This window comes from Leptonotus elevatus, chromosome 3 (genome assembly GCF_054856555.1).
Source record: "Leptonotus elevatus isolate MCC_2025b chromosome 3, RoL_Lele_1.0, whole genome shotgun sequence".
NCBI lineage: Eukaryota > Metazoa > Chordata > Actinopteri > Syngnathiformes > Syngnathidae > Leptonotus > Leptonotus elevatus.
In genome coordinates, this window is record NC_141241.1 from 13,005,105 (window position 1) to 13,027,434 (window position 22,330).

General features: G+C 37.4%; 2 protein-coding genes across 4 annotated transcripts; one reads left to right on the forward strand and one right to left on the reverse strand.

Moving 5' to 3' along the window:
• Positions 1-176: 176 nt before the first annotated feature.
• cgref1 (cell growth regulator with EF-hand domain 1) lies at positions 177-5,074 on the reverse strand. Of its 2 annotated transcripts, none has more exons than XM_086071614.1 (7): positions 4,690-5,074; positions 3,305-3,401; positions 3,000-3,074; positions 2,624-2,688; positions 2,375-2,499; positions 1,845-1,946; positions 177-1,315 (listed from the first exon to the last, which is right to left on the reverse strand). In XM_086071614.1, exons 1-7 carry the CDS (start codon positions 4,913-4,915, stop codon positions 1,028-1,030), a joined length of 978 nt encoding a protein of 325 aa, XP_085927740.1. In that variant the 5' UTR covers positions 4,916-5,074; the 3' UTR covers positions 177-1,027. The 2 variants fall into 2 exon arrangements, with proteins under 2 accessions (XP_085927740.1, XP_085927742.1); XM_086071616.1 differs by having other exon boundaries at positions 4,614-4,831.
• A 5,652-nt stretch (positions 5,075-10,726) lies between these two features.
• Positions 10,727-22,049, forward strand: kcnk2a (potassium channel, subfamily K, member 2a). 2 transcript variants are annotated; one of them, XM_086072107.1, is made up of 10 exons: positions 10,727-11,233; positions 12,648-12,754; positions 12,839-12,951; positions 13,475-13,565; positions 15,206-15,323; positions 15,665-15,825; positions 18,710-18,896; positions 18,959-19,098; positions 20,035-20,109; positions 20,174-22,049. In XM_086072107.1, coding segments are annotated over exons 1-10 (1,104 nt in total). In that variant the 5' UTR covers positions 10,727-11,232; the 3' UTR covers positions 20,285-22,049. The 2 variants fall into 2 exon arrangements, with proteins under 2 accessions (XP_085928233.1, XP_085928231.1); XM_086072105.1 differs by having other exon boundaries at positions 20,035-22,049.
• Positions 22,050-22,330: the final 281 nt, after the last annotated feature.

Here is a 22,330-nt window from a genome sequence, read left to right on the forward strand (position 1 = left end):
TGAATATAAATATTTGTTTTACATGTTGCAGATGAATTTTTGATTAATGTATTTTCGTTTGTTCATTTTACTGTTTATTTTATTGGATTTGTAACAGCTCTCCTGTATGTTATTGTATGATGTAATACATAAATGTACTGTTTAATTAAAACAAAAATCATAGCATTAATCAAATGTATTATGTAATCCATTCATTTATTTGTAGCAGCTTTCCTTTTGATAGGTCCAGTTTTTTAAATGCACAGATATTTTCAATAAAATATTCAATCACGTTATACTGCATAAATAAAATGTATTAAATGAATGCATTATTACCATTATCATAATTGCAAAGGTGACATTGCTTTGTTTTGGGGGGAAGTGAGAATGAAAGAAGAAAAAGTAAAATATGTTTTTTGTTTGTTTGAATGAAGGGTTCAGAAATAGTTAACGCGACACAATTACAGAAATGAATAAACCCATTCAGAACACACTCTTCAAAACCAATACAGACAGAATTGGGCGATTTAATGAAATGTGATGTTTTCATTAAAAATGTCTTAAAGCTGTAGTCCATGAAGTTAACATTCTTTTATGTCAGCCATCAATCACACAAAAATGATCCGCACTATCTTTGCCTCTTTTTTTTTTTTTTGGTACGTGAGGTCTGGCCTATTGTAAGAGGATTTCCTATTATCCAATCGTTGTAAGGTTGTAAAAGTCGAGGAGGAAGACAGTAGTTGATTTCATTGCACCGTGCGCATATCAGGTGCACAACACCTTAACAGTATCTGCCCCCAGAAAGAACACAATCCTAAAAACCATGTATAGTGGTTGTAAAACTTCAAAATTCCATAACACAAGAACATACAATATAGAACATAGAACATACTTTTACTCGTTTGAAATTATGGCTTTAGTTTGAATAAAAGATTGCATTTTTCATTTAAAACTTTCTTCCGCTCCTGTTGCATAAATATTGCACAGAAGTGGTCTCAGATCGTGACAACGAAGACATAACATAACTGCAGTGCTTGTGCGCGTGTGTTCATATTTCCGGTTGGCCCTGATGTACAAGGACTTTCTGGTTATGCCTCTGCTCCGCTGCAAAGTCTTCTGGGACTTGTTGTCCTTGGAGTTCATCTACATGCTGTATGGACTCTTGTTCGTCTTCCGCTCTAACTTCTTGTTGCACCTCCTCTTGATGAGTCTGAACATGTTCGGCGGGCTCCTCTTCTTCTTTGGCTGCTTCCACCATCTCCCGCTTGGTGTCCACGTCTGGCATCCTCTCGTCCCGTGTGGCCTTCTGATCGTCAACGGGGATGTTGTTGTTGTCCTTTAGAGGTGCAAAAGCAGAGGGGCTCACGTTACATCGGTCAAACGAGATCATTTTGGGTCATTTGATTGTCTAATGTTCCATTAATGAAATAAAGAAGGCAATATAAGAAGGTCAGTATAACAAAAAAAAAAAGATTATGTCGCTTTACTTCTTATTTGCAATGGTTGTAATTTGAAGAACCATGCAAAAATGAACATGTTATAGTATTATTGATCTTTACAGTATTCAAAATTTTTACAGCTCTCGCCATTATGTTTGGTTTTAATAGCATCATTCACATGTTTACAAATAGCTACAAATAATTAAATACTGTGAATAATAAGAAATAATCCAAATCTCTTCGCCGGTCACAACAACAGAGCCCTCAAGTCATTATTTGGAGGCCTACTTTTTTACTTTCACTTGAGCCATATTATTCTAAAGTAACAGCACTCTTAATAGAAATCAACGTTTGGCTCCTCTAGCCATCTCTGCTCACAGTGAACGGTAAGAAGTTAATAACCAATCAGAGTGTATTGTGCGCTACCTCTATGTGAGCTGATGGAGGAGAGAGCAGCTCTGAAGGGGCCAAGAGACCATCTCGGTTTACATCTTGACTCTGAAGAAGGAAATCCACCAAGGACACCACCTGGACACACAACGATATCAACAACAAAACGTATCACACAGTCCAGTTCCTGCCACTTACACTCAGGTGCAACTTGCATGTATTAAAATTCGAGATCAGACTGGCACCCAAAAATTCTGTTCCCTAATCGTGTTGACTTTATTTTGGCGGTTGGCGAATACTTTTGGTGCATTACCACCGGTGGCCACCTTCTTTGGCACGCTAAAAAAAATGGTGGTAATTTAATATTTGCCAACTACCAAAAGAAAGTAGAAGAAGAAATGGAGGAAGAAGAAGTGTCGCAAATTTAGCATGCGTCGTTTGACTTCAACCCTGGAGCAACTTATGGTTTTTTTCTGATATATTTTTCGATTGTCGCAACTTATACTCTATGGCGACTGTTAAATTGTAAATATTGTTAGGTCCACCACGCGACAGTCACTCCTCACCATATCATTGGCCTGTTTCTCAGGTGCATTCTGGGAGTTGTAGTCAGACAGCAGCTTCATCATCTCCAAGCCGTCCAGGCGATCACTGCGGTCGAAGTCATAGAGACGAAACAAGTAGAACACCTCTGACCAAACAACAGGAATGATACGTTACGTTGATGTTAAACTTTTCTTTAAAAAAAAGGAGAAAATTTAGCATTGTCCACTTGGCCATGTGAAGATCAAAGTTGACTTGGTGCTGATGTTTACCTTCATCCCGCGAGTTGATCTGAACACCATCTTTTCTTGTTAACTCGATGTAACGCTGCAGCAACCTGTGGCAGATATGTGATCCGGAAATGTCAGTTAAAAAAAACAAACACGTGAAGTGATCTATTCATTTCTCTTGGTGACAGGATTAAATAAATATAGATTGCAACGTGAATCAGTATAACTGCACATGTAATCTTATCAGTGTCGGACACATCATTCTCACAACACAGCAACTAAAGTCCACAGTGACAGGGCAATCGTGTTTTGGCCCATTTAAACAGAAATGTCCACCAAACATACTGACACACGTTGTTTACTGACTCGTGACTATGTGTTGGCTTGTTGTTGTTGTTGTTGTTGTTGTGTCAGTCACCTTCGTTCCTCCTCTCCTAAACCAAAAGGATTGGTCAGCACTTTGGAATCAGGGTGAGCTGTTATCGGATCCTCTCTTTGGATATTATGAAAATGCAGAGATAAATTTAACCAACGAGCATGCAAATATGCACGGCAAATAATCGACTTTTATGTTATTATTCATTCTGCAGGGCTAATGGGTATAAGACGACAACAGATAGCATTAGCAGACAGTATTAACCATTCAGTGTCATACAGCTTAGCAGCATGTTCACATAATCGTGTAAAAGTGCAAAGTGAAAGCAGTGAAAATATGTGGTTTACCTTTGAGGTGCGGTCTGGGACAGGTGAACCTGCAGGACCAGAGCCAGAACCAGAGCTGAAGGGACCAGTCTGCTCAGATGTGTATCCATGATCAAGTCTACACAAACGACATTGATAAGTAATTATACAGCATGTTATAATGCAAAAATGTTACAATTATCATACCTACGGAATATATGTTTTAATCATAGTGAAAATATCAGGCAAACAGAGCCACATTTAAAATTCTTGAACTTGTATTCATTTTAAAAATTTGCTTGGGACTTGTTCACAGAATGGACAATGACAGGGTGGGATTTTTTTTTCTTCTAATGCTGAGATTTATAGTTGGCATTCACTGAACAAGACCGAGCTTTGTTTCAGCCTGAATTGAAGAAAAAAGAAAAGAAAAGAATGCTGATCGTAAGTTAACTGAAACCTTAAAGGAATACTTGACTCATTTAGCCATTTTCAGCAGTAAAAAATAATAATATTTTGACTATGATTAATGTGGTAACTTCATTATTTTTCATATAAATTATTAAAAAATACATTTGGCCATTTGCTGTCACCTGAAGATGACATGACGTGTGCTCAGGAAGCAGGTACCGACCAGTCATGGCTCAGTTTGCTAGCCACATGGCCATACTCAACAGACAGGTGAGCCGAGCACGAGTGATGTCATCTTCAGTCGACAGCAAGTGGCAACATATGTTTTTAAAGCTATTAATTGTACATGAAAAATAATTAAGTTATCAAATAAATTCTAGACAAAATATTTACTTTTTACTGCTGAAAATGGCTCAATGAGTCAAGTATCCCTTTAAGAGGTTTTCTTAAAGGGACAGTTACTCCATAATGACAGAAAGACAGTAATTTCAGGGAGACGTGAAACATGTTCAATATGATGACGAAAATAGAAAATATGATCAAACTGACGTGTTGACCACGTTGTTGTGGGCAATATAACCATGTATTTTTTTTCCCCAAGTAACATTTAATCATCTATTACACACACTTAGCAGTTACTGTGTATGGGATTGCGACATGCCAACATCAGGAACTTGTTCGTTGCACTAGTAGGCAAATCTGCAAGGGTCCCTAATGTGACCACCGGTGAATATACAGCACGTGTCGGTTGTTATGGATGCCATAATAATCCACTCAGTGGCTCAAAAGCAGGTTCCAATGAGCGACTGCCTCTGACTGTCTCTCAAAATGAAAGAGTAGCGACACGAGACCGCCAACAACATCGTGCACGTTATGCATTGCAAAGGGAAAGCTTCCGTGCAAAGCAGAAGACGTGCAGGACACGCGCGCGGTCACGTACCTGTCACACCAGATGGAGTGAGGACACGGAGAGGTAAAAGGTGAGATATTATCCAAGCAATGTTGCGTTCACTTACCAGTGGTAGCGCCTCCTCCTCCATCCGCTGCTGGTACGTGAACGCGCCGCGGGCTCTGCACTGCGTCAGGCGCGCGCTCCCGACCGCCACCGAATGGAAAGTGAGTGTGTTGTTGGCCACGTGGAAGATCCCGGGAGCAGACACACGCACACACACACACACGCACACACGCACACGCAGCCAGCGTGTCTCGGCCACGTCCACAGCGAGATCCAGCTTGTTTCATTTGGCGTCCAGTCGACGCCGTAGCTTGGAATTAGTTTCATTGCATGCGTGACAGTTCCGCCCAAAGGCTTTTGAGTTGAAGGAAGTTGACTGTATAAGGGCAAACGTTTGAATTTTTTTTTTTTTTAACTACATTGGACACACCGCAAACACGAGCACACGCGTATCGCCATACCTGATTAACCCCACACGCCGCAGTTTAAAAAAATAATAGAAACACGTGATTTGCGCCAACCAATCAGGCCAGGTCATGATCATTATGGCAACATAAATAAAAAACAGTATTAGTTGTTATTGTTGAGGTATATTACTGGACTTGATTACTATTTTAAATATTTTGTTTTACAAATAAAAACTATATTGAATTCCTCTATTAAATACACATTTTTGTCTATTATAACTGGGAATTCAAACCGGGAAAAGACAAAAAGGTCTTGTATATTCTTGCATGCTTGCAACAAAAGCATACAGGATTGTAAACTAAAATTCCCTGTCAGGATTACAATGAGTGTATAATAAATAACGTATTAGCATATTATATAAGTAATATAATCATAATTGTGTGTAGGGCCACGTAATTTAATTGAGTGCCCTGTAAATAAAGGAAACATATTGAAATACTTTGAAATTCAATATTTCCACAAACATTAAAAAAAAAAAAAATTATATATATATATACTGTTGCTTTGACCAAATAAAGCAATGGATTTGTTAATACAGCCCATACAATTAAAATATTGTCACACAGGCAAAAATTAAATTAAATTAAACGTTCAAGACCGTGATATATTTTTCCACTCTGTGATTCATCTGTGGACAACATTTTGTGTGACTTGAAACGCCAATTATTCCAGTGTCCAGTTGAATGAATGCTTTAGTCGTTGCCATTCCTGCTAACAACCACTGGGAGGCGACACACTAAAATTAAAGTAGCACAGTAGACTCCTGTACAATTACGTATGATTGCATGCATTCACAAATGAATCAATTTAAGAACGGCTTTAAAAAAAAATCTTATTTGGTCTTAATTTGAAAAGCAACATGCAACATTTAGCCAATACGCTATAGAATACTTATATACACAAATTAGCGTCATTGTCCTACTTCCTCAAATTTCTTTCCTTTTGTCAAATAGTAAAATAAATAAATAAATACAGCACATTGACACATTGGTAAAACATGACAATACAACAGAGCAGAGCAGGCACTCAGGAAAAAAAGTCAAACGCAACATGACCACTTGCATTTGTGCTCGTATGGTTACAGTGAGTGATTTCCTCTCAAATTATGTCACAGCTGTGGATGGTGTACAAACATCCCACTGAAGAATTCCTCTAATTGCTGAGTTGCAGCTTTGCGAATGTGTGCACGTGTGTTTGTATGCGTGCGTGCGAATGAGGCAGAAAATGAGTCAATTGGACTCAGAATGCAAAGTTAATTCCCATTCACTGAAAATTGCACTTTGCATCAAAGTGGTAGCCCTTTGCATTAATCAATACCAAGAAGTAGCTCTCATTTTCCAAAAGGTCGGTGACCCCTTGTCCTAATGTCGGCCGTCCTCCACTTTGCACAGGCGTCAACTTCATGTACTTTTTTTTGTGAGCGGTGCCCACTTCCCAGTACCAAGTCACGCAACTGCAGGACTCTGTTTGTTTTCAGCATAGCCCAAGTGCATTCACGTGCATACTCGCACACACACACAAACACACTCAACCTCAGGTCCCATTTGGAAGCCCCCCCCCCCCCCCCCCCTCCACCTCCACACACTTACATAACAGGGATTAACTTGTACTATTTTGTGGGCCCCATCAGTCCAAACCATGGGAGCTATTTTTAGGTCCGGACCCCAATATAACATCAACACTTGATCTGGCAAATAATGGCTAAATGAACAGTGATATGTACAGCAGGGGCCTCACATAAGCACACGAACAATGACCCGTGTGAGGCTCTTTCAGCTCTTTGTTACTGGCAGTTTTTTGTTGTTGTTAAAAATATAATACAGCTCTCAGTGTTATGCAATGCAATACTAGTATCTCAAAATTGATCAATTAAGCAATAAAAACGAAGCAATAAAGTCATCTTTTTGTATTAGATCTTATTAGATCAGTGATGCGGGAAAATATCCAATAGTACTTAACAGTACTTGTCAGAAAATGATTTGTTTGGAAGAAATGTGTTCATATTTCCATATCAGCGAAATATAGTGACAAGAAGAACAATTAAATACTTTTCCACTAGATGGCAGAAGGTCCAATTAATGTCCACTTGTTGCCATACAATTAGTCATTTCACGCACACACTGAGGAAGTAAATTGAGATCATTATTATTTGTCTATATGTTGTATATACTTTTGGTGAAATTCTTTTGAGTGGTGTGCAGTGAGAGTTTTCTTTATAGATACAATGAATGCAATGGAAATAAAAAAGTTTACAAACCCGTTTAAAAGCCAGTTTTTGTTTATGTTTCTTGGTACAACTTACAGTAGGGCTACTGATAAAAAAAAAAAAAAATCGAAGAGAGGAAAGTAAAAATGTTTTTGCATTAGTCTGCACACCCTCTTGTAACTGCGATCAGTAACTCCAAATAAAAATGTTCTAGTAGGCTTTGCTGCCTTTTTATTTATTTTTTGCTTCCTAGCAGAAATTTGAGGCATTTATGTTGTCACTGACTGCTTTTGAGAATTGTTCATAATTGCCTCCACCTCGATGATGGCCTCATTTCCATTTGAAAGAAAAGTTCAATGCTGCTACCTCCATGTTTCACTGTGATGAACATTGCTAAATGTACCTTTTAGAAATATGTTTTTTTTTTAAAATAGAATACAAATTGTGCCTATAATGATCACTCACTCAGTAATCAGTTTGTTTGATCTAGTTTGATCCAGTCTCATATGGTTTCAGACTAGCATGAATCAGATGGACAACACACACTCAGAAAAATGCCAGGCATTTCTATACACTTGAGTTTGTTTGAACTAGTTGCCCGTCACATTCCACAAGCCTATTATTATGAGTTTCTGGTCATTACAACTGGACAGCCAGGAAGCACTAATTGTGTTGCAGTACAATACCATACACACGTGCGCGCACGCACGCACACACACACACACACACAGAGGATGTTTCTCTTGCACTCTGGCAACGTGACTGTACTTCTTGTACAACACACAGCGAGAGAGCAGTTCCGCCTCATCCAGGGGCGTAGCCAGAATTTATTTTATTGGGGTGGCCAGGGTGAAACCATGACCCATACAGGGGTGGCCATAAGTTTATACTTGAAATGTCGAAATAAGTGGTTCTTAACCATGCAGCCATATTGTTCGCATGCCGACCTTATGCTAGCGGGCGGCGTCATTTCAGAGCATATGTTATGAATTCAAGGCATTGGTTACAATTGTCAATGAGTTGCTCAGTACAATAGAGCGTTCTGCCACTTGGCGGCAATAAGGCAAATGTCAGTTACTGACCTGTACTCAATAAGTAGAAAAGAACACCGAACAGCGAAATTCATGACTAAGTATAAAAATAAAAATAAAAGATTTTTACACACATTTGTTCAAAACACTGAACATTAAACAAGACTTGTCTTAACTCAACATACCCGATAAAAATGGGAAGTGTATACATTTTTGCTAATACATTTTTGTTACTTAAAAAAAAAATCTCTGGGAGAGGAAATATTGATTGGTTAGTGATAGAGTTTTTATGAGATTAAAACAAAAGATGCCTGTTGAAATTTTCAAAATTTGTATTTATGTTGTATGTATTGAACATTGACAATAGTGTTGAATATCCGGAGGGAGGGGGGGGGGGGGGGGCGCTGCTTCCACCATTGGCCTCATCATGGGCGACTAATTACAGCCCAGCATGCTGCCAGGACGTGACCCAGCCTCCACTGGTCATTAGGCCACAGGTATTTGTGGACACTTATAAGAACATACACCCACATAAGCACAGCATGTAGCCACATGTTTGTGACAAAAGTGGGCCCAATTAAAGCTCAATAGCGGAGAGTGGGGTAAGTTGGCCCACTTCTTGTTTCTAAAAAAAAAAAAAAAAAACTTTTTTTTAAAGACCATGTGATTAAATATTTAGGTGAAAGACAAAAGCTCTTGGTCCATGACTAAATACATTGCGTTTTGAAGGTTAAAGGTCATATTAATGTTGGAAAATGTTTTGAAATAATTTAGATCACAAAAACCTGTACATGGGTGTGTGGACTTTTTATATCCACATATACAGTAGATTAGAAGCATATAGCTAGAGTTACTTTTGTACAATTTTAGTACATACAAAATGGCCTCCCACATTTAAATACAATAAGCACGTTTGTTTAATTTCAAACTTTTTTGTCCAAAGACGCGAATGGTGAGGGTGAATGGTCATTTGCCTAACCATCCATTGCGACTGACTGGTGACCAGTCGTGGGTGTACCTTGCCTCTTACCCCAAAGTCAGCTCACCCCCAACATAATAAACACTGTATAGAAAATGGAGGGATTTATATTCCAAATGTTTACTCACATGTTTAATAACTTTTTCTTATTTTCCTCACAGACTTGCATACTACCTGACAACTCGAGTCTCCCTCTTCTGGCCAGTATAAAGACTGCACTTGCATGTTCACCAAGCATATTTTCACTAATGACTTATTGGTATTGTGGCAATTCCTTCAGCAAGAAGTAGTAGTAGTGAACGCTCACTTTGCTGTGTTGTATCACAAACACATGTGCACATCATTGAGTGTGGAACTAACCGTGACATAAACACACACACGCACACACATCTACCCACACGCATACTATCTTTGGCTGCATAAATGGGCGTGTAATTAACGTTTGTGTGTGTGGGAACCAGCAGGTGGAAGCATGAAGATTTAAACTGCTCTTCATTTCTCATCAACAGCAGACACAGCAGCGGAGTGTCAAGAGAGCCAACGGGGACGCCAATGATGAGGATGGCAATGCCAGCTCAGCAAACCGCTACACGTTTCAGGCTCATTTCAGATGAATACATTCAATTCAATACAGAAGATGAAATTCCACTTTTACATATGAGGCTCAATTTTAAGTTTGTGATTCTGTCACAGAGGTATTAATTTGACAATATGCGTATGTGGCATACAACTTCACTGCATCATAATGAGAGCTGTTGGAAACGATAGCTAGCTAGCTATCCCCATAGCTAGCTAGCTAGCTAACTAACCCCATAGCAAGCTAAATAGATAGATAGATAGAAAAAAAGACAGAAAGAAAGAAAAATATTAAATTGTATACTTCTTCGTTGGTGTATGCCATCTACTCTATATAATAATATATATAATATACATTATCCTATTCAAAGTTTGGTGTCAGAAAAGAAAAGTATTGTTTCTCATTTATTTAGATTCGCCACCTTCCCAAATTAGAGAATTAAAAATAATGTATTCATTTTTTGTAATGATTGTTAATCATCTCATGTAATATTTGGTTAATTTATTTATTGTAAATAATAAAATACTAGATAATAGAGCTTACCTATACTGGCTTAATCAATCATAAATTTGCTATTAATAATAACAACATTAAAAAAAACATTTTTATGACAATAAAATAATTTACAAAAACTCAATGTAAATTATTTTTTCTACCTTAACTCCACATGTCTTAATTTTTTCCCACCCCTAATCATGTCTGGATTAGGTTAAAACAAAAACTTATATATATATATATATATATATATATATATATATATATATATATATATATATATATATATATATATATACACTGTATATATAATGCTTTTCTTTAAAAAAAAACATTCTTTAAGTGACCCCAATTTCTTACTGTATACATTTTTCTGTGGGTCACCCCAAAAATTTGAAAGGCAGTGTAAATAACAACTTGGACCGGCAGTTAAATATCTGCCAATTCAGTTCACATGTGATAACGTGTGTGCATGTCATGACCAGAAATTCCCTCTTTGTGTGTCGTCTGCATGCGTGCGTGTTTCTCCACCCATCTCTCTCCTCCTCCTCCTGCTCCTCCCTCTGTTTTATCCCATCCCTCCTTCGCTCAGGGAGCACAGTGGAGCAGCGTGCATGCCGGAGAGCAAAACAACACCTGTGCGGCACACTGGAGCTCCTACCACACTCTGCTGCTGGCTCGGCCTCAGCAGAGGAGAGAGGAGGAAGACGAGTGAGAGGACGAAGACGAGGAGGTCTCAGCATCTCAGGGAGGAGAGACCAAGAGGAGGAAAGATTCCCCAAAACGCAGTGAGGGTGTCTGATGAGGAGAAGAGGAGCGCGGAGGGCATTGGATAGGCTTCATCCAGGAGTGAGTACCATTTACAAATACTTGATTGCATTTGGGATTATTTAACTGGAGGTAGTTACAAGAAAGTTATTCATTAGGTCAATAGACTTATTTACAGTCTCAGTCAAGTAACGCAACATTATAATGCTTTTCAAATTAATGAAATAACAAGGTCGTTTTGTAATATGTTAGACAAAGCAGCAATCTAGTACTGTATATGCAAACGCTATAAATCAGATCAATGACTTCATTGTAGACAGCAATAGTATTTTACAAGCACTTTTTATATTACGTTTATAATAATGACATTACAAAAATATTTTCATTTTGTTGGCTTGGAGTTCATACCACAAGTCTATAAGCACAATGGTCTTATTTTATACTACAATAATGAAAATGTTAAAACACTGGCACACTGACAGTCCTTTTAAAGGCAATGTTTAGCTTGTAATAAAAAACAACTTTTGTGTTTTGCATTTTTAGGCAGGAGGTGTACATCATCTATATTGTATGAATTTCTGTTTTTGCAAGAATGTTTTTTGTACCTTAGTGTCAAATTATTGACAGTATTTTTTTCCACACAAATTTTATATTTTTTAAACCACTTGTGAGCTACAGAAAAATTATTATTATTTACCTTTAATTGTTGTTTAACAACAAGCTACTAGTTCTGACGGTAACCAGTGATTCTCAACATGTGGCAGGGGAACCATTAGTGGTACTTGGGCTCCCTCTTGTGGTATGCGATTTTTAATTTTATTTTTTTTATCACAGAATTGAATGTTGAAAATGTGCAATTGTGCATAGTGCAAACAATACCTTGAAGTTTTTAAAATCCAGTACAGTGCATTTGTTATGTACACTTTAGCTGTATTTAATTTTTAATTAAGTACAATACATTTTTTTTTTTTTTTTTTTTTACTGTACTGAAACATTAAGTACTTTTTTGTTGTTGCTGCTGTATTCAAGCACCAAGTTAACATTCAAACTGTGCATAATGAGTGCCTCATAATGATATGAAACATACTTTTTAGGAACACCGATGATGAACACTTTTTTATAACGTAGGTCATAATGGCGGTACTTGGAGAGCTACGAATTATTTTAAGTGGATGTCGCTGAATCACTGTCGTAAACAATAAAGTTGCTATATTTAGCTTAGTGTTGGGTTTTGGTGTGCATTCACTCTTACTGTACTGTGCTGTTACTCTAATCTTGTAAAAATGTTGTCGCTGAAAGTGGCAGGAGCGTGATTCTTGCCTTTTCAAGTGTCAGGACTGAAAGGCCATTTCAAAGCCTTGTCTTTGATTTATTTATAAAGACTTCTAAAATTAACAACTAAATGGCCGCAGCAAGTGAAGTGAGACAGTGTGGGAAAACACAATTCCAGCCAATGCTTCTATTTCTTTCTCCCCCTCCTCATCCCCTCCGACAGTGGCAGCTCCAGACTTACTGGACCCCAAAACGGCCACTCACAACACCAAGCCCCGCCTCTCCTTCTCCACAAAGTCCGTCACGCTGACTCCACGAGAGGAGAGCGAGGTGGGACGTCATCGTGCTTTCCTTTCGTTCCTTACCTTCTTTCCAACGCGCGTGATGGCTGACTGACCAGTTGAAGTCTTGCAGGTGGTTGCCACGGTGATGAAAAGGAAGACGGTGACCGCCATCTTTCTTTTGATTGTCCTCTACCTGGTGATGGGAGCGGCCGTCTTCAGGTCCCTGGAGCAGCCACATGAAAGGTATCAATGCGTTGTGTTAAATACTGAACCCAGATGTAACAATAATACATAATGATATACACGTTGAGCGAAATAAACCACATGCCCCTTCAGCAGCTAAACAAAATATAATTATTATTTTTAAAATTTTGTGAGATCAAGTCCGGGCTTCGACCTTCCTGGGTGGAGTTTGCATGTTCTCCCCGTGCTTGCGTGGGTTTTCTCCGGGTACTCCGGTTTCCTCCCACATTCCAAAAACATGCATGGCAGGTGAATTGGACACTCCAAATTGTCCATAGGTGTGATTGTGAGTATGGTTGTTCGTCTCTGTGTGCCCTGCGACTGGCTGGCAACCAGTACAGGGTGTACCCCGCCTACTGCCCGAAGCCAGCTGGGATAGGCTCCAGCAACCCCACGACCCTTGTGAGGACAAGCGGTACAGAAAATGGATGGATGGATGGATTTTTAAAATTTAAATATAACTGGATTTATTGCAAATATTTCTGCAAATGAGTGAGGTCAACAATCCATTTTTCTCCATCAGTGCTCAACGCTTGGCCATCTTGACTCAGAAGTTGGACTTCCTGGCCCAACACTCGTGCGTCAACCACAGTCAGCTGGAGGATCTGGTTAAGGTAAAAAAATAATAATAACGTTTTTAAAGAGTCTACACAACTGTCCAAATGCCAGATTTGTGTGATCTAAAAAAAACGAGTATCGTTTCAAAACTCTTTCGACCATTAATGTGACCTATAAACTTTACAAGTCATTGGGGGGAAAATTTTCAAGAAGTGAAGAATTGCCAGTGCAGTAGTGTCAGCACCTTGGACAGTTCCTTACTTTCTCAGGTGGCGAATACAAATCTATTCCGAGAAGCTGCTTGACCTCCAACGTTTTGTATTCATGATTAATTCCTCACTAGAAACAAAAGCAATACTTAATTTCAACCCTTGTGTTACATTTGTCTCTCTGAATTAGTAAAAACACCCTGGGTCATTTTGACCCGGGTCTTGTTTAGTATCCAAATGTGTCAGTATTGTGTGTAATCCACATACAAATACTTCATTTTAATAAGTGTATTATTTTCATTTCTCAGGAACAGCATTAATGTTTCTGGGTCAATATGACCCGAAGGTGTGTTTAATAATTTGTTTGTGTCTCTGAATTAGTAACATTCTGGGTCAAGTTGACCCGGGGTCATGGTTTATTATCCAAAAGTATCAGGAGATCTATGTGTGTGTCTAATCTTGCTAACAAACAATTCTTATGATTCATTTTCCCGCTCAAGAACAGCAATAATATTCATGGGTCATTTTGACCCAGTTTTTGCTTAATTATAAAATAAAAAAATATATATATTTTTTTAATTTCAACAGGCATCTTTTGTTTTAATCTCATAAAGACTCCATCACTAATCAATCAATAGTTCCTCTCCCAGAGATTTTTTTTAAGTAACAAAAATATATTAGCAAAAATGTATTCACTTCCCATTTTTATTGGATATGTTGAGTTAAGCCAAGTCTTATATCAAAAAATTACTTCCATCACTTACTCCAAATTTCAAATGGGTCAGTTTGACCTAAAGCACAACAGGAGGGTTAAGTCTTGCATGACATCATACAGTATATCAACTTGTGTAGTTTTGGTTGAATTCGAGATTGCACAACTTTAGTCGCATCGTCTTAATTTGTAAATTTTCAAGCGAGGAGGTCCATTATTTTGTCAAATTAACTCATTCACTACCATTGACGGCTATAGACGTCAAACATTCATTTGAACTATTTCTATTAGTTTAACGTTTTTTCCCCCACTTTTCTTAACAAGAGTATGAAAACCTAGATTTTTTTTGTTGTTCATTTAGAACAGATATAAAATTTGTGATTAATCGTGAGTTAACTATTGAAGTCATGCAATTAATTACAATTAAAAAATTTAATCGCCTGACGCGATTTAAAAAAGGAAAAGATTATTAAAAATTAGGGGCGTCAGGCGGTAATTTTTTTTAACCATAATTGAATCGCATGACTTCACTAATTAACTCTCGATTAATCACAAATTTTATATCTGTTCTAAATGTACAACAAAAAAAATCTAGGTTTTCATACTCTTGTTAACAAAAGTGGAAAATAATTTTAAACTAATAGAAATATTTCAAATATTTTTGACGTCTATAGCCGTCAATGGCAGTAAATGAGTTAATTGTATCTTCCTTTACACCGTAGTGTTCCGTCAATTTGCGGTTAAAGTTGTGTCTGCCTTTCCTTCTCACTTCCAGCAAGTCGTGTCGGCCATCCGCTCGGGAGTGAACCCCGCCGGGACGCTCACCAATCCCAGCAGCCTGTGGGACCTGAGCTCCGCCTTCTTTTTCGCCGGCACTGTCATCACCACCATTGGTAGGAAGCGCGCACACTAAATAAGCTATTATGTAACAAAGACGCTGAGGACGTCACTTTTGTCATCGATCTGACATCTGCTTCCTGCAAGTAATCAAACTAGTGCACAGTGGCGCTCTCATGACCATATGTTTACTTTGTGTGTGTGTGTGTGTGTGTACTACATTATATATATATATATATTTTTGTACAGTTAATAACTATTTTGGTATAACGCTCATCTACTTTGGGGTGTAATTCCAATGTTGAACACTAGATGGCACACCCAATTTATTTTTGCCTTGGTGGAGGGAGGTAACAGTTGAACGTATTCCAAGTTCACTCTCTCGTCTTTTCTGCAGGTTTCGGGAACATCTCGCCTCACACGGAGGGCGGGCGAATCTTCTGCATCGTGTACGCTCTGTTGGGCATCCCGCTCTTCGGCTTCCTCCTGGCCGGTGTGGGCGACCAGCTGGGCACCATCTTTGCAAAGATCATCGCCAGAGTGGAGAAAATGTTTGTGGTGAGTGCAGGTGAACACACACGAGCACAGACGAGCAGGTACACCGAGCAGAAAATCCACAAAATTATGTACCGTGAATAATTTCACACGGTTTGCTTACAAGATGGACAACCTGATTTTGGGCGAAATGCATTCACAAATGTGTTTTTCCACAAAACATTTTTTTGTTTAATCATTTTTCCTCAACACACTTCCCTTCTACATTTCTAAACTGATTCAAACTACTTTCAAAAGCTGTTTGGCTCATTCAGAACATTTAGTAGAAAATTAAAGAATTTTCCGCTTTCCAACAATTCCCACCTTTGCACACTTTTCATATAGATTCCCAAATTTAAGTGATACATTACACATTTCTGGAAAATATTACTCACTCAATGTTGGTGATAGGACATGAAGTACGATTTTACTCACACCAGTATAAATTCATATTGAGCAATAACAAGGTACTGGTAATTGTTTAATTTAATTTTCCAATGAAGGAGTTTGCCCATTTCCTAAATGTCTACTCCCGACGCAGCCCCTAATCAATTCCTCAATCAATTAAAGGTTGGGCTGGACCCCGAACTTGTTCAGCTTGCAGTTTGGTTCTGAGTGATTAAGGGCTCCCGAGGGATTTTGAGAGAATTATGATGATGACGACGACGGCTGGAAACGAGGATAAAAGTTCATTGTGTCACCCACCTAAAAAGCTTAATGGCTTTAAGGTCAGATCGGTTTGGACGACGGCTTCAGTTTCTGTCCCAAATGAACCCAAGGCCATTCTTTGTGATGTCATATTGCGCAACATCTGCTTCTGTGTTGGCAACTGTATTTAGCGTGAAATTGTGGCTTTTCATCTAAAATGTACTAAAGGTGATAATCAATAAGTTTTGATTGTTGGGCATACGCTCACTAATTAACATTATTAGATACACTTGCATACTCCAATGGATTCTAACTCTTATCCGATATTAACTCATTCACTGCCATTGACGGCTATAAACGTCAAAAATTATTTCGAACTATTACTATTAGTTTAATTTTTTTTCCCACTTTTGTTAACAAGAGTATGAAAACCTAGATTTTTGTTGTTGTACATTTAGGACAGATATCAAATTTGTGATTAATCGTGAGTTAACTAGTGAAGTCATGCGATTAAAATTGTATTCACCTGTCCCCCCCTAATTTGTAATAATATTTATTTTTTATTGGATTTTTTAAAATTAATTCACTGCCATTGACGGCTACAAACTTCATTTTAACTATTTCTATTTTTAAAAAAATCCCACTTTTGTTAACAGGAGTATGAAAACCTAGAAAATAAATATTGTACATTTAGAACAGATATACAATTTTTGATTAATCGTGAGTTAATTAGTGAAGTCATGCGATTAATTACGATTAAAAATTTTAATTGCTTGTCGCCCCTAATTTTTAATAATCTTTTTTTTTATGAATTTATGGCAGTGAATGAGTTAATGTGGTTGAGGTTCGCACTGCTGTAACGAATTGCACAGCAACATACTGAGAAATGTTTCTTTGACTCTGCTAAAAAATAAAAATAAAAATAAAATAAAATGCACCACATTATTGCAAACAAATACCAATATTGAAGGGCAATTTTACACAACTGCGATGCAAACGACACTATCACAACAATTACAACAACAAAAAAAGATACTATTAAATGAATACTTTCAATCAAAATTGTCTAGTCTCATCGTTGTTAGAAAAACAATTTTGATATAGTGCTTGCTTTACATCGTTTATGATCAGAGGAGGGCAAACTCACATGGCCATTTGATGAAATAAATTTAAAAAAATAGGGAAATCCTTTAAAAATCTTAGTTTTATTAACAATTCATTTTTATTTTATTATGTATGCTTGATTGAATCAGAATTAATTAACAAGTTGTTTAATATTAGTTTTAATGTATATACACAATTGTTAATGTCACTAGTATTTTTAATTGTATTTTTAAGTAAAATTTAAATCAATTAAATTACTTAATTACATAAATAAACAAAGCATCAAAATGTATTAATACATTTGAATTAACTACATTTAAGGTGAAATGGCTAAATTAATGCAAACAAATATTACAGGACTATTAACTCAAATGTGCTAAATTCATATTTACAAAATGCATTTTAGTAACCTACTGTATAAATAAAAATGACAATGTGGAGTTTGAAATATATTAATCTATTCAAATTTGAATTATTTGTCAATTGCATTTTTCTTATTGTTTAAATATCAGCTGAAAATTGAGTATAATGTAATTATATTTCATCAGTAGTCAACAATCAATTTCATAGATTTCCACCTACATCGAAAGCTTTCAGATATTTGGTGTATCAGTTTTTTTTTGTCAGATACTTAGTAAATATTGATCAGTTTTTATGTAAAATAAGAATGTATTCAACATTTGCTACATTAGTAGTAAATACAAAGTATTTCAACTAACAATGTTATTATTTTGTATTTAATAGCGCCTTTAAATGTAGGCTACTTAATTAAATCAATAGTTTTTTTCAATCAAAGTTGGAGTCAATTACGGAAGTGTATTGCATTCACAAAAAAGTCCTGTTTTTCTGACTCTTTTTTGGGGGGAGCTTTTTTTTTTGGATTTTTTTTTCTGTTTTATTGAATATAGTTTCCCTGTTTTTTCAAATATTTTTTTCCGTTTTTTTTTAATAACCCCCCTGTTTTTCTGGATAATTTTTTTCAGCCTGTTTTTTGGAATATTTTTTTGACAGAAACAAAATATATTCAGAAAAACTGAAAATAGTTGTCGCAATACGCTTCCGTAGTAAATAACCTTTATTTATTGCATTAAGTGTCACTTAAAAGTCGTCCGCAGTCACTTACCGTGCGCGCTCACCTGGCGTGTGTTCCGTGCAGCACTGGAACATCAGTCAGACGAAGATCCGGGTGATCTCGACGCTGGTCTTTGTGCTCTTTGGCTGCTTGCTGTTCGTGGCGCTCCCGGCAGCCATCTTTCAACACATCGAAGGCTGGTCGGCGCTGGAGTCGCTCTACTTTGTGGTCATCACTTTGACCACCATCGGGTTCGGGGACTTTGTTGCAGGTAAGCACCTATTAAAAAATGCTTTGTGTCTGGTTCATGTGTGATGATGTGAACGCTTCCAGGGGGGTCAGAAATCGAGTACTTGGACTACTACAAACCGGTTGTGTGGTTCTGGATTCTGGTTGGACTGGCCTACTTTGCCGCCATCCTCAGCATGATTGGAGACTGGTTAAGAGTCATTTCCAGGAGGACCAAAGAAGAGGTAAGTGGTTATCAAGTTTGAGAACAAAATATGACCGGGCTATTTGGTCACGTAAATGCTCGGTAGCCAGAATGTGCATGTCCCGTTTGTGACCCGCAACTTTGTCCGCCAATATTATGAAATATGATACCCACTCTTTTCAGTGCAGTGACTAATGAGCGGCGCCATGTCCCAAGCAGACTTTTGTCACCCACTTAACTTGGTTTCACTGATGAAACACTTCTCTGATCCAATTGACTTTACGCAACCTAAACACACTTGCAGGTTATTAGTGGGAGTCTCTGCAGAGAGAGAGTTTGCATAAAGCATGACCATAACCTCATCTGGACGTGCATTTTGACTCATTGCTGCTCTAAATATAACTTGTGCAAATCAGTGCACTTTTCTCCAGCGAAGAGACACTTTTCATAGGAGCAGGAATGGAAATTGGAAAGGAAAGGAATAAAGTTGTTGGCTTACAGTAAATTAATATTTTGCCATAAATGGATACAATTTTGATTTTATTTGGTTATTTACCAAAGGGTTAGCCAATGATAGCAATATATTTTATACTGTATTTTAGTAATTAATTATATTATAGTATTTTTTTTTAACTGTACGGTTTCCTTGAGTGCTAAGAAAGGTGCCTTTAAATATAATGCATTATTATTATTATTATTATTTTTTTAACTGTACGGTTTCCTTGAGTGCTAAGAAAGGCGCCTTTAAATATAATGCATTATTATTATAAATTATTATTATTATTATTATATTAGTATACATTTTTTTATTTTGAGATTTTTAATGTTTTTGTTGTTGTTGTAATTTTCAATGGACAGCAGGACTCAGTCCAATTCACAAATAGTCTACAAATCGCTATTCTTATGTATATTGTAGTTTTTTTTTTCGTAAATGATCTTCAGGCTCCTGATTGGCTAAACTGACCTCACTCCACAGGTGGGAGAAATCCGCGCCCACGCGGCCGAATGGACGGCTAACGTGTCAGCAGAGTTGAAGGAAACGCGCCGAAGAGTGAGTGTGGAAATCTACGACAAATTCCAGCGAGCCGCTTCCATTAAACGCAAACTGTCGTCAGAGCTCGGGTTCAGCCCCACCCCAGAACTTGCGCTATCACGCAGGACGGTGTCAGCCAATCACAGCGAAGAGCGGGAGAAGAGCGACAGGGAGGCGGGGCTACCGGGGCTGACGTCACAGCTGACGCGGAACTGCGGCTTGTTTATGAACGGTCTGGACCTGGAAAGAGGCGACGTGGCCGTCATTGAACACCTTAAGTGAAAGGCACTCATGTTGTGTCTTGTTTAAAAATGTTGCTGATTTCCAAACTGGTGGACATCATTGTCCTCCATTCCAATCAACAATGGGAGCATCTACTAAATATCCAAGTACTTGTAAATCTCAATAGTTCCTTCATTCATGCTCAGTTCTCAAACTAATTGGGTCCTGGGACCCCCTCATAATCCACACACCAATTAAGCATAATTAACAGGCGTATGCCCCTGATTGTCAAAAAGGTAAAAACGAGTTGGCCATTCAAGAAAAGAAGAAGTTGAAAAAGGGCGTATTTTCCCATAAAAAGTCATAACATGATATTAAAGTGGGACTTAGCAGTGTTAAAAGTGCTAGCAAGATTTGAATGTAGCACCGAACACCTCACTAATGTGCACAAGCACAATTCTTAAACGTGGCCATTAATAATGGCAAGCGATCATAAAAGTGCGTCATTTTGTTAAATAGTCGCAACTTCACCAAAGTAGCACTCTCGCATTACAGAGCTAGCATTAGCTGATGTTAGCCACAACTGCTTAGTGTTGGAATGACTTATTCGTAATTGAGTGTTACTATAACACTTCAAATGATCGTTTTAAGTTGTTTTTTAATGTTTACGCCCAGTGTTAGGGAAGCAAGGGATGTTTTATTTATTTTTTATTGTTTAGAGGTCAATATTCAACCACAGTTTCAGCAAATATCACGAAACCCTAAGGGTTAATTTTTTCCCCACTTTTGTTAACAAGAGTATGGAAACTTAGATTTTTTTTATTGTATTTGACCAGATATAAAATCTGTGATTAATCGTGAGTTAACTAGTAAAGTCTTACGATTAAAAATTTAATACAAATATTATATTATAATTAAATAAATAAAAAGATTAAAAATGTAAAAAATATATTAAAAAAGAAAAAGAAAAGATTATTAAAAATGAGGGGCATCAGGCAATTAAAATTTGAAATCGTAATTAATCGCATGACTTTACTAGTTAACTCATGATTAATCACAAATATTATATCTGTTCTAAATGTACAAAAAAAATGTTTTTCATATTCGTTAACAAAAATGGAAAAATATGTTAAACTAATAAGAAATAGTTCAAATGATTTTTTGACATCTATAACTGTCAATGGCAGTGAATGAGTTAAAATGAAATATCCATCACTTTTTTGTGTGTGTGGACCCTCAAGCTACAGCTTGCTGACCCCAGGGGGTCCGGGGACCCAGTTTGAGAACCACTGCCTTAGTTTACTACTGCTGCTAGTTTGAAACAGAAAGATGAGCTGGAATAATTGAAAATTTTGGGGACATTGCAATCATTTTGATATCTTAATCTTATTGTCACTAACAGCTGCAGGCCGCCATATTCATAATCATACAGACGCTCACAACAATGTGGAATAACCTTTTGGATTTTGTTGCCATGGCCACACCTGTGACTGATATTCATCAGTACGCTCAGGTGAGGAGGAACAAGAAACTGCAGGACACGCACGAGGCAACGCCAACTGTTTAATTCAAGCGTCACGGTGCCTTAAAGTCCTTCATTTTGCTGAAATGTCAAGCACAAGCCTCGGAGGTTGACCTTTAAGTGTGAAGCAACAAAAAAAAAAACTTATGTTTTTGAGCTACTTACTCACAGCTGTTCCATTGCTCATTAAAGTAAATGTGGAAAGTGGACAGAACGTTAAAATGTTTTTGTTTTTTTTAAATAGTTGACTTTTTGAGTCCAGGGACCCCCTAACAGATTTTTTTTTTTAAATCTCACCATACCTATATGTATTTTGAAATGTGTGTGAATATTGAAAATGGAAGGCATTTCCATGCGAACGTTGAAATGTACAAGACGATAATCAACCTCCAACCATTCTACTTCTACTTTGTCACAAAAGGATGCCGCGTGTCAAATATGCAGTATTTGCACCCCTGACTTGAATCATCCTGAGCTCGTGTCCGACGACTGCTC